The 12,748-nt window shown below is 45.0% G+C and overlaps 1 protein-coding gene across 1 annotated transcript; it reads right to left on the bottom strand.

Moving 5' to 3' along the window:
* Window positions 1-4,445: 4,445 nt before the first annotated feature.
* Window positions 4,446-12,741, bottom strand: EDEM2 (ER degradation enhancer, mannosidase alpha-like 2). The gene is made up of 11 exons (XM_010584059.1): window positions 12,635-12,741; window positions 12,442-12,552; window positions 12,271-12,310; window positions 11,730-11,835; window positions 10,558-10,683; window positions 9,621-9,832; window positions 8,448-8,589; window positions 8,026-8,150; window positions 7,159-7,303; window positions 5,821-5,942; window positions 4,446-4,968 (listed from the first exon to the last, which is right to left on the bottom strand). Exons 1-11 carry the CDS (start codon window positions 12,739-12,741, stop codon window positions 4,477-4,479), a joined length of 1,728 nt encoding a protein of 575 aa, XP_010582361.1. The 3' UTR covers window positions 4,446-4,476.
* Between the last annotated feature and the right edge of the window lie 7 nt (window positions 12,742-12,748).

Raw genomic sequence — 12,748 nt, 5'->3', positions numbered from 1 at the left:
CACTGCGCCACCGCCGGAGCGCGCCGCGGGGGGGGGCCGCTGGGAGATGTAGTCCGGCTGGGGGTGGCGCGCATGCGCGGAGCATCCCGGCAGGGAGGGGGCGGGGGAGGCCCCGCCATCCCCCGGCGGCCGCCTGGGTCGCCCCCCACGCTGCGTGGGGGAGCTGCTGCGGGACGGGGGGGACTGAACGCCACGGCCACGTCCTCGTCCGCCCTTCCCCTGCCCCGGGCCGCCTCCGTCGATCGCTCCTGGGGGCTGCTGAGGCGGCAGGGCCCTGACAGGAGGGCGCCCAAGTTTATTTCCGTTACAATGCCCCCATGTGCTTTACTGCTACTGTTTTATTTTTACTATTACCAGCTGAGGTGAGCGGTCCAGACACACAGGCAGAACTCAAATCCATGGCGCGGAACCCAAGGAGCTGTTTGAATCAAATGAAAGAAACCACAAACTAGAGACCGGTGACCGCCTGAAGAGCCCAGACCACCAGACAGACCTTCACAACAAAGCTGCTCTGCCCTGGGAGACAGGGAGAAAGCTGCACGCACGCAAACTGCTGAGCAAAGCAAAACTGTAATGCCTCCAAGGGTTACAAAAAAAAAACCCACCCTGAAAGTCAAAGGAGACAGAGCACCTTGGGAAGACAGAGGTGAGCTCTTGACTAAGGTACAGGCAGCAGCTCCAAGGGACTGGAGAGGCGACAATGGTCCCAAAGGCACAATGATCACCAGTGGCCGCCCTACTCCCTCGCTTGCTGATGCCTCTCTAGAGGCTTAGAGATTCTGTCGCCTGCCTGGCAGAGCAGCCCAGCTCCACTCCTAGGCGAGACGGCAAGGAATGCAGCATACAATATGGGTGCCCAAAATCATGACCGCTTTAAACACAGACCTTAGTTTATATTCCATTTTAACTTCCCTTTGTTGTACAAGGAACAATAGAAAGCAATGAAGACACTAGGTATTAACATGATGCTTAGCAACGCTGCCCAACCAGTGCTGTGATGGCATCTGGGTGAGATATTTGGAAGTTTTCCAGCATCACATCTTACAACACCTCTCACCACCATGAATAATGCGTGGGCCTGATGATGATCGCAGTTTTATTTGTAAAAAGCAAGATCTGCTAATGGAAGACTTGCTGTTTAGATAAATTGCTGTTCACAGAAAGCCACCAAGCACTGCATTTGAAGAAATGCAAACATGACAATCTTTTCACTCATACTTCCTCATATACAAAAGGCTGCTCTCAGTCCCCCTTCCTAGTGCTTCCTCTGCATACCCCCCCTTGCTTTTTGGTATGTTTTTTGCCATTTGCCAGCAATTCATGCAAAGGTCTAGCACTTTTTCCTCTATCTTCTCCTTTGTTAGCTCCATTAAAATAGTCTTTCACAAGGTATTTGTCTGACCTTTCATCAGTCCACAGCCTCTCCAAATCCAAACAATCACTTTTGAAATACCTCAGAAAATCTGGCCTGAAGTTTTGGGCTTTGCAGGCTGCTTAGAGTGGAGAAAAAAACCTCACACAATTACAAGTATGGCATCAACAGCAAATGCTAAATTTGGTTTCTGTGCTATCTTTCACCACTCAACCAAAATCCAGTTTCCTTCCAGCCTTTGGCAGATGCCACAAGCATGCACTGTAGGTGGGACCTTTTCAGTGCTGACCTGTCTCATTTGGAAGCCATTCAAAATTGCCACTACCATCTGTGTTTCACACACATCTCATTTTGGGTTCCTGACAAAACTCTACATTCTGTTAACATGACCAGGCGCTCACCATATTGCTTGATTGGAGCTCTCCCTCCAGCTGGAACATGCCAAAATAGACCTGCTATCTCTTCCCACAGATGCTCTTCGTTATGAGGCAGGAGGAGGTAATCCTCCTGGGAGGAGAGGCAGCAAGGAGACCACAAGTTTTAGCTCTGTTTTTTTTTTTTTTCTCAGCTGACTTGTGATAGTAATTTTTAATCCATCAAGTTCTCACTAACAGCAGAACCTCTTACATTGTACATACAGGGAATGGAATCTGATCTCTAGCAGGACAGCCAGCCACTGATGGTTTTATCCCACCATCCCTTAGAGATTCCCAAACATCTATCCTTCATCAGATTGCCTATGAAATAGCAAAACTTGTACATGTGTCAATCAAGTGTGCTCTCTGCCTTCCAGCAGCTAGGGCAAGTCACACAGTTTTCCATTTAAAGAAAAGGCTCACTAATGATCCTAAGAAATCATATCACAGTTCTTTTTGTTAAAAGAAAGTCTTAGTAAGATGGTAGTTGGTCTCAAATACTGGAACAAACCAAAATTAAGGCTGTCTTGTGTTATTCTGACTCATCCATCCCACAGCACTAATCAAGATCCATCTAATTACTCACAGTAGAGCAGTAGCTGTGGACAGATAGATGAGTTCTTTCAGCTCTGTGCTGAGGAAAGATTTTCCCTCCTAAGGCTACCCCTTGTTTCTGCTACTGGAGCCTCTTAGGTGAGGGTACCAAAACGCTGTGGTTAGCAGCAATCTACTGTGTTGTTAACATACGGCCTATCCCGTAAGTCCTTCGTTTTCTTCTGCTTCATGGGTGGGGCAGTGCTGAGAGACAATCAGGACCAAGCACTGAGTGAAGCCATCAGAGGCCTGCATTTTGTTGTTCTACGGTTTAGACAATGAATAGCATGTGAGACATGAACAGCTGGAAAAGAAAAAGATAACCTTATGGTTACAACAAGGAGCCACTAAGAACTCCATCTCTGTCTAACAATGCCTCAGTTTTAGGGTGCTCCACCCTCACTAACCCCCTTGCAACAGCTGCATCAATGCAGTATTTCTAGAACAGCAGCTGTCCCACCTGCTAAAAGGAAAGGAGAGATACAGAACTAGAAGGGCCTGTAGAGGTTACCAATCCTTCCAATGTGTCTGTCTGTCCAAAGTTGCAAGTGTCTCTTCCTGTAGTTCATGCACAACTGCAACAGGATTTCCATCCTGAAGGGTAGGAGTGCAGATTTCATGTAACTTCATAGCACTAGTACAGATCGAGACAAAAACAATAGTTTCTCAAAGCAATCCCACATCACCAAAGACTGGGCGTTGACCCAGTTGTATTTAAGTATTTCACTAGCCACATGGATTTATTTATCCTGTCTCTCTAATCCACTCACGTGACTATAGCTTGTTTGTGCTTGCTCCAGACTCCTCAACTTCCAGCAGGCTTGAAGAAAGCCCATAATTTTTCTGCACCTCACCCCCTTTTTCTTTAAAAAGCTCTTTGTAACACTGCTGATTTGTCTCTTTCTGATCATTGCATATACCTGTCAAAAAGACACTAATAACACATTTGAGGGTTTGGATTTGTCAAGTCAGCTGAACACCAAAAGGTTTCATGCCCTTCACCTGTTCAGAAAAAAGACAGAAATGCAGCCTGGTTTCCATTAGAGGAAGGGCCACAAGGAGCGCTCTCAGTCCCTGCTTCAGGGAGCAGCTTATGAACATCTGTTCAGCTGTCTCCTGCACCAAGGGATAGTTGCATTTTGGTCTGAACCAAGTACCTTTCCACCCTACCCTTATGAATACTACACATACAGCTCAGCTGGTCCACCCTGAGGCCAGCTTCACTGACTGAGGTGGCTAATGTGAAGTTAGGCAAGTGAGGCCCCAAGGAGAAGTTTAAAAGAGGAAGGAAATGGGGAAATTTCATAGGAAAAGCATATTAGATTCAGTAAGAAGCAAGCAAGCTCCACTGCAGGGTAAATCAAACCTTTGCTAGTCCACACTCCACCTCACTTTGCAGATGACATCACCTCGACACTTACTAAACCAGTTTCAGGCAGGTGGTACTGACCCACACTGATTCTACATACAGAGGAACTGAGCAATTTTCTATGTCACAACTGCTCTCCTCCCCCCATGCTATCCCTTCATGCTTAACAGACACGCTAGATCTACAAATCTGAGCCTCCACCTCAAAATCAAAAGGTTTTCTTGACTGGTCATCAATCTCTCAGGCTAACCACATATTCATAAAGAGGCCAAAGATAAAAGGTCGGGCACATTGCAGAGGAGACTTCTAGTCTCAGAAGTGAAGCTGCAGCTAGTAGTCCCTGCTTTTCCCCTTATGACAGGGGACTGCTCAGGCTCATTTTTATAGAACAAAGCAAGCTCTGGACCCTGCACCAGCCTGTAAAACTTCAAAACAAACTCACAATGAAATAAACAAGGCACCTCTAACCTGTAGACTTTTCTTTCTCTTTCTGAACACCTGTTTGCTATTCAGGCAACCAATCCATTTGAGATTAGCAACTTTACAGCATTAACAGCTGATTTCTATATCAGATTGTATGAACCAGCAGTAGCAGAATTTAATGGGAAGCTGTTTCACTTCATAATACAATTCACATTGTGAGGTACAACACTTTCCATTATGAAACTATAAAAATATATTTCCAGAGTCTAAATCAATAATTTAAACTGATAATGAAAATAGAATCAGGTGTTATCTAGGAAGACCTGTCCCAGTACTGCAAGTTTAGAGTTAAAGGATTGACTGGGGCAACTCAGGAGGGAGTGTGAATTCTTCTTATAGTTTCTCTTCTCTCCACCTTTCTCTAAGGAGGCATCTTCAGGGTCTTTTGCACCTTCCCCTTCACCATGGTCAGAAGCTCTTTTTAAAGTGAATTTCTTGTTTTTCTTCAGCGAGTAAAATTCCCGCATCAAGTCTTCCACCTCCCACTGCTCTTCCTTTTGCTTCCTACAGCAGTGCAGCGCAGCAGGGTCTATAGGATGAGCTTCAGTGTTGAAGACGTATCCTCCAGCATTCAAGACGCATTCCCCGTATGGTGTAATCACTACATCAAAGACTGATCCATCATTGTGAATGAAGTTGTCTGGGTCAAACAGCAGGTACAAATATTTTACTGTTTCAGCCAAAAAGAAGGATTCCATGCGATTATCCAGTCTGTGATCTCTCAAGTCTTTGATCTACAAGATAAGAAATACAGTGGGTTACAGCTGTATCAAATTCAGTAAATTATGAACTTAGGGGGCAAAGTAAAACCAGCTTGCAATTCATTTCAGTTAAACAGCACAGTACGGCACCAATTCACTCCGTATTTTAAACAGTTATATGCAAATACGTCAACAAGGTTTCAGCTGTTATGAATTAGTATAGTCTAGTGATAAGGAACAGGAAACTAACAATCAGGAGAAATACACTTCCTATCTAGGTAAGGAGAAGAAGAGTGAGTAAGCATCTCATCATTTCCCCCACTAAAAAATCATAAGGCTTTTACCTACTTCCCAAATCACAAGGCCTAATTCCCAATATTTATAAGGAGGTTTTTGTAAAACAGACCTTAATAGTACATTTGAAATCTTCTATTAAACGATTTTAGAGAAATCACTCACTGTAGTTCTCTTGTGTTTGAACAGATTTTCAAGGCATAGAGGAAAAGCAGCATCACAAAACTGGCAGGCAGAGACCCTGCATAGAAGCCTTCCTGCTGAGCTGGAGCACCTAGTACCTATCAAGACACAGGAGACGGGAGAAGCTTCCGATGCTCACTCTCCCATGTTTCGGGCTCTGGTGCAACAGGCAATGACAGAATTTGTCCCACTGCTCAGGCTGTGAGGGAAGTTACTACCAGAAACATGACCAGCAGTTACCAGATCAGCTTCACAGAGAAATACAAGGGGTTTGTTTGAAGAAAGAAGTCATGTTTCAACCAAAGTGATCCCTTGACTCAATGGCAAAACATCATTCATGAGAACACTTTCTAAAAACTGATATTTTAGCAGCCAAATAGCCAACCTAGTAGTTGATTTAGCACTTACAGTTGCAAATCCACAGTCCACCTTGCTGATTTTCTCTATTGACTCCACTGCGTCCCTTCCCAGTTCTAAGAGCGTGGGATCTCTTGTAGCGCGGTACAGATACATTGCACTCTCAATCAGCTCTGCAAAAAAACCCCAAGCATTTGCAAGCGTAAAGATTACCAAACCACATACACAGGGAAGATGAGATATTCCTTGAACTAATTTAACAATGCTACTTTAAGATGATCAGGTGATCAGCCTAGCTTGCCTTGTATTTCCTCTGGCTCAAAGCACGGATACTTGCTTTTACTAAGGATGTGCTACAAAGAAATTCACTCTAACCAGATTGCATCAGCTCAGGTAAGAGTGAATAATGCTCCCCTCCCACATTCAGGGAGTGGGAGGGGAGCAAGAGAGAAAAGGATTTAAACTCAGTGGTCAAAGGAAGAAAAGAAACATGCCTCTAGAAAGGATTACAAACAAGAAATTCAACCCCCAAAATACAGTTTTTAAACAACACCGTAAGCCTCTGAAACAGGTATCTAAAACACCATGAAAACACGCACTATGGAAATACTCTGTATAGGCAACATATGCACTGTGCTGTGTTTACTTACTAAAGAAACAGGTCTTTTTGGATGCTCTAATACATTTGAAAGTTAATGCTGATGAGTATTTTTGGTAGAGGTGTCCAATGTGGATGTCAGCTGAACACTCAGACCAAAAGGAAATTGATTATTCTCACTTACAAAGTTTTACTGACCTAATAATTGGGTGCAATTTTTTTTTTTTTTTGGTCAGAGTTGTAAAAAAAAAAACAAACAAAAAACCAAAACAAACACAACAGAAAAAAAGATAGACCATTTCATTGCAGTATCACAGACAACATATAATCGCTCTTAGATGTTGAGCTTTACTAGGGCAACTAGAATTAGTTTATTTCAGGAACTCAACAGAACTAGTGGTCTATTCATACTCTCTTTCACTTCCTAAATTTAAAGGACACAGGCAGTCCCCATTAACATTTCACATGACTTCAAATGTCATGTCAGACAGTCTAACACTTAAGCATGTCAAATCCTACATCGTGACCCCAATTCATTAACAGGCCCCCTTTATATAGTAACACTATGGTTTGCTTCCTTTACAAGGTAGCCCTGCCTTTGTGAATGGCAGAAAGCAAGATGTGTAGCTTTGACTATGGAAATCACGGGTAAAATGCATGCAGGAACTAACTCAAAGCAAAACTGGGGAGGAACTTTTGGAGGGCAGGTGTTGCTTACGTTTGATCTTGCTATTCTTAACACCAGAGCAAAAGCAGAACTCCATGCTCCTTTTTATTTTATTTCCGCTTACCAGGTCTGAGTGGATATCCTTCTCTCTTGTCCACCGTATAGCCCTGGGGAATGTTGTAGAACTCAGGCAGCCCACCAAACTGCTTCCAGACAGTGTAATAGTTGAGGAAGGTTCGCATGGCATTCTGTACATCCCCAATTAGGCTCTGAGAAAGAGGAAACAATTAGCAAAGCAACATCTGGGTGAAGAAGAAACAGCACAGGAATTGATGCAATAATACTGCTATAGTCAAAGCAAGATATAGTGACAGAAACGAGTTGTTCAGCAGGTCTGAATGGTGTAAGTAATATTTAGGAATGATGCCTTAAGAATAGGTAGGACTAAAGAGATAGGGGCTACCTTTCTGTTGGCTCACATTCCACACACCTAAATAATATGAAGACCCTTTCATCTTTAGTTAACGGAAGGCTGGGTTTCTTCTGTCAACATTTCTTCTAGTCCATCAGAGCATCCAGCCTATTTCAGCAGGGCTAACAAAGTCCCAGACCAAATGTAAGTACTGATGAGAAAGCAAACCTCTCAATGGGAAAGTATTCACACAAGTAAAGCATCTATGAGATGGTGGAAAAAGAGGTGTGATTCTCTTTTGCCTTACGTTCCCCATCTGGATTACGAGACCACTGTCAGAGGAGCTTGCTACAACAAAACTGCCCTCCCATCATGCTTAATGGGAGACTTTTTTTTATACGCCATAGATAAAGTCAACATCTGCTCTTCTGCAGGGTCAGACTACTGTAGATTTCACCAGAGATCAAAACAAACTTTTAAACCAGCACAATGAGGGTTGTAGCTGTAACTTTAATATTAAAGACCGACACAAGACAGATGAACAAAATCACCACATGCTACAGGTATGACAGCTCTTACCTGTAGGCCTGGCCAGTAGGCCTCCAGGGACTGAAAAACAGGCATGGACACTGTTCCTTTGTACATCTGAACCCAGAGGTACCAGTCATCAAACTTTGTGTAATTTTTGATAGCTTTGTTATATTCTATAAGGAAACATAGATGGGTAGGTTATCCAACAAAAGATCTTTTTTTTTTAAGAATGAGAAAAGCCCCTTCTTTACTTGAGCCACGTCAAATGAATGACTTCTCAGGATGCTCACTTTGGTAACTCTTTGTTATCACAGATTGTTCAAAAGCATTACAACAAATGCTTCAGGAACAGTCTTGAATGTACCCTATTAGATTCTTCAACTTCTTCCACAGTCCCACATGCAGAATTTTTACAGGGGCAGTCAAGGAGGCATTCCTGGGACCCTTCACACAGAAAACAAACTACTCACCTAGAAACATGGACATCAGCTCTTTGTCCTGCAGGAGAATGGCTCCTTTAACAAGGTATTCAAAGTAGGAGTCCACTCCTGCCCCAATGCCAGCATCTTGGGCCACCCACTTAGCAGTTATCACATCAATGTGGTTACCAACCTGGAAGAAGCGAGGAGAGGAGGAAAGAGGAAGTTTAAGTGGAAATAAAGCTAATTGAAGTACAAACTGTAGAAAATATAAGTTAGGAATTTTATGCTTCCAATATAAACGCTGCGCTGGCCAAAACAAAACACCATTATGCTACTGTAAAAATGCACAATTTCAACATGATGTGTCTGGTCCTAATTCACATCCTGCAAAAGAGCAGAGGAGGATGAAGAAGCACAGATACAGAGATGGAGGCCAAGGATGTCAAAGGCATGAGAGCTGCCATGCTAATATTTAAATAGATCCTTCAAACCTGGGACTCTCTAGCCTAGAAAGAGATCCAGATGATGGAGAATATAATACACAAGTGTGACTTGCTTAACAAAGATGAAAAAACCCAGCTATTCAGTTTCTTTCTTGAACAAGGACCAGGGGCATAAACAAAAAAAATAAACAAGATGCCAAAGCAAACAAAAGGAAACACTTCTTTTTACAGCATATGAATAAATCTGTTCCACTTCACATATGCAACACTAAGAGCTCACATAGGTTCAAAAAGCAACTATGGAAACTAACTGAAGAAAGACTGACCAGAAGATAATGAACGCAGAGATAATGCTTCTAGCTCTGGATACTCCCAAAACACCAAAGCTGTAGAGGGCTGGGAGTATCTTGTTGCACTTGCTGTGCTCTTATTCTCTTCCGTAGGCTGTTGCCACACCAGGCATCAGACAGACCTTTTATTTAATCTGTTACAGCTGCTGTTAGAAAAACTGCAATACCCAGAGGAAGGCATTTGTCTCCCAACCACATCTGTTATGGAACAGAACAATGGCATAATGTTGGGTTGCACCACTAAAGCAGAGATGTGCATGCTGCAGGTGTTCAGGAACAATGTCAAACGCACGACTTCAGCCCAGTTATTAGCACTGTGGTTATTTATCTAGTTCTATCTCCTCTCTTGTTTATGCTTTTTTATGCTTAGAATTGCATCCATAAAACTACACAAAAAGCAGCAAATTCAAAGTCCATTCCTCACTCACCAGCCCAATATCTGAGCGATTTTTCCACAGTGCCTTCAAAGCCTTCCTGGCAACATCCTCAAACACTGGATCACCAGTAAGGTGGCTTAAAGTGGCAAATTCCACTATAAATGTACCAATTCCAGCAGTACAGGTAACTGGGGTCTCCCCAGGGTTTACTCCGTGCAGCAAGTTCACTGTTCCATACGGCATCCCAGTTGGGGTCTGAAAAGCTGAAACGTAGTATTTTTGGTTCACATGAGTGTTCACTGTTACGTTTGACAGACTGTCAAGCAAACATGTGCTTCACATTCCACTGCACACAGGCAAGAAGCCGGACTGGAGCAATTGCAGTAACTGCAAAGAATGAAATGAGAAGCAGAGTGTGACTCTGTGAGGGGCAGAGAGCGTACCCCAAGCTACACACAGTCCTGGGAAGGTACTGCAGATCTCTTCCACCTTGCCACGAGCAGCAGACTGCATCCCTACTTTTTTTACAGAACAAGCAGGGTGGTCAAAATGGAACTACATGCACTGGTCAGCAAAGCGCAAACACCCTCAGCTTGTGACTACTCAGTGGCAGCCCAGGGTGCGCAGCACACAAGGGAACAGTGCCATGCTATCAGGGCACACATCCCAGCAGCAGCCCACAAAGGGGTAGATAAGGCTGCATCTTCTTGTCTTTACAAGCTGCTCTTTCACAGCCTTTATTTGTATTAAATATATTTCCCCTCAACAAGCAACAAACAAACTGATGTGTTAAGCACATACAACACTTGGCACGCATACATACAACTGGTATCATGCACTTCACAATGTTTTCGCCACTAGCTAAACATGCTTTCAGCTCAGGGAACACAGGACTGTTTTATGAGTTTACACATCAAGCAGTGCCATTGTCGTCAAACACACCAGTCACGAACCACGGCACAGCGACAGAAACCAGACAAGTTCTCACCCGGCAGGAGTTTGCGAGCTGCTTCCTCCGCCATCCTCAGGAGAGGTCCAGAGCATGGCCAGCCCACTTCTACTTCAACGCCAGCCTTCTTCGATAGCAAGTGAGCGGAGAGGAGACCACCCACCACTAGAAGGTGCACATAAGAATTCCATTAAAGAATGTGGGGAGGAATGAAATCAGATACCAGTGGTACTTATCATGATGCAGAGGCAGTGTTTATAGAGAAGAAAAGTCAGGTGGCTCATCCTTAACAGCCTAATTCAATATGCCACAAAGGAAGAGTGGTTTGTTTCTTCCTGCCTGTTTGCAATGGGTAGCAGATATATTTCTTCCATTATTTCAGAAGCATCACATGCTACTTGCCCTGCTATACCTGCCCTGCCCTGCAGACAGTCAGGGAGCTAACAGTATAATGAACACAAACCTCTGTGAGAGGAATTCTGTTTCATTTCTTCCAGACAGCTTAATATTATGTTTGTGTAAAGTAAGACAGTGTACCTTCTTAAATACCTTGGAGAAAAATGTCTAGGCCAGAGTAAAAAATTTCAGCATGATGGACAGAGGCAGGGAGTTATTAGCCCTTTTCACAGGCTTGTCTACAGTCACATAACAAGCACAAACACAGAGAAATTACACCACTGCAAAAAACTGGCTCAGCAATATTTGACAGGAGAAACAAAAAAAGCGTAAGTAACAGTTTTGTTCCCTGACAGTGTCTCTTAGTTGGATGGCACTGAAGCAGTTAGACATTCAACCGGTTACAAGACTCCAAAGGCCTTTGCAATTTTCAACAAAAAAAAGACAAGTTTCACATCATGATGCTAAAGCAAGAAATTAATAATCTCTATTCCAAAACAGTATATAAAAAAGACTGTATGTTATTAGTACTGTTTCAGTGGAAGAGATGTTTATTCCAAAGCTCAAAACCTGGCACTAGAGTATTGAAACTGCCATGTTGACTTCTGTTTGTGTTGAGGCAGGAAGCAAAAAGGTGATGTGCAAAGACAAAAAGGAAGTGACATTTGTTTGGGATTTTTCTGTTTGTTTATGTGCCCTGTTACACTGCATTACAAATTCACTCTGACCACTCCCTTGCATTACCTCTGTGTACAGTTCAGAGACTCGTACAGGAAGGAAATCCAGCATGAACGCCACGGAAAAACCCACCTCACCTCGAATGTTAGTTTCAAAGACAGATGCATTGACATCAATATCAAAATCCACCCCGTCCTGCAGCACGTTGACGACTCGCTGAAACTCGGAAACGTTTCCCAAGATCTGCAGGGGGAGCAGGACAACAGAGAATAAGGGCTAGAGTTCACGGGGAAACAAAAGCACAATTCAATGTTAGGGGCTAATCCTAGTTCTGTCTTACTATTTTGTGAAATCATAATTACAAATAGTACTAAAGAGGTGACTGACAGTTTCATCTAATTTCAAAATGTTTTCTTCACACACTCGAGGTCTTCATGTCAGAGTTAGAAGGTGTCAGGGTCGGGGAGCTGTGGCCACCTGCCCCCCAGGGCCAGAACAAAGCGATATGCAAAAGCTCCTTGGTCAATCAATAAACTGACTTTCCATCACCACCGCGTAAAAAGCAGCTGTGGAGAAGGAGGCTGAGGCGGCCTTGAGCAGGCTGAAGGCCGGGCTGCAGCGGCGGGCAGGCACAGGGCCGAGCCCCGGGTGGGGCGGGGAGCGGCAGCTCGTACTCACTAGCAGGGTGTCCAGGGCGTCGATCAGCGTGAGGGAGAAGCTGTGCGAGGAGAGAAGCGAGGTGAGGCCTGGCGGAGGCGGGGGGCGGACGAGGGCACCCAGCAGCGGGGCGCCCCGGGCCCGGCCCCGCGGCAGCCGGGGGCGATGCCCCGTCTCGGGGACGGTCCCTACCTGCCCCAGGTGTCCTGCCCGTCGCACGTCAGCGGCCGCAGCTCGTCGTAGGGGAAGGCGCTCTCCAGGTAGTGCTCGTAGGCGTGGTAGAACATGGCGCGCACCCGCTCCCTGAGGCACAAGCACAGCCCCGCTCAGCCCCGGTCCGGCTCGCTCGCTCCCGCCCGGCCCCGCTTCCCGGCCTCGCACTCACCGGTGGGAAGCGACGCCCAGTCCCCGGGCGGCCGCCCCGGTGCCTGCCGGCAGCGCCGGCAGCCGCAGCGCCCACAGGCACAGCAAGGGACCGAGCGAGCGCAGCATGGCCGCG

This window comes from Haliaeetus leucocephalus, unplaced genomic scaffold, assembly GCF_000737465.1.
Source record: "Haliaeetus leucocephalus isolate CR32 unplaced genomic scaffold, Haliaeetus_leucocephalus-4.0 Scaffold933, whole genome shotgun sequence".
Classification (NCBI taxonomy): Eukaryota; Metazoa; Chordata; class Aves; order Accipitriformes; family Accipitridae; genus Haliaeetus; species Haliaeetus leucocephalus.
The sequence above is the reverse complement of the archived record's forward strand: the minus strand, read 5'-3'. Positions and strand labels throughout refer to the sequence as shown.

Excerpts from the sequence above, each read along its gene's own strand:
- EDEM2 (XM_010584059.1), bottom strand. The coding sequence starts at position 12,741 with ATGCTGCGCTCGCTCGGTCCCTTGCTGTGCCTGTGGGCGCTGCGGCTG. Across the intron at positions 12,553-12,634 it reads CTGGGCGTCGCTTCCCACCG|GGAGCGGGTGCGCGCCATGT; the intron begins GTGAGTGCGAGG and ends CTTGTGCCTCAG. Across the intron at positions 7,304-8,025 it reads CCTACTGGCCAGGCCTACAG|AGCCTAATTGGGGATGTACA; the intron begins GTAAGAGCTGTC and ends CCTCTTTCTCAG.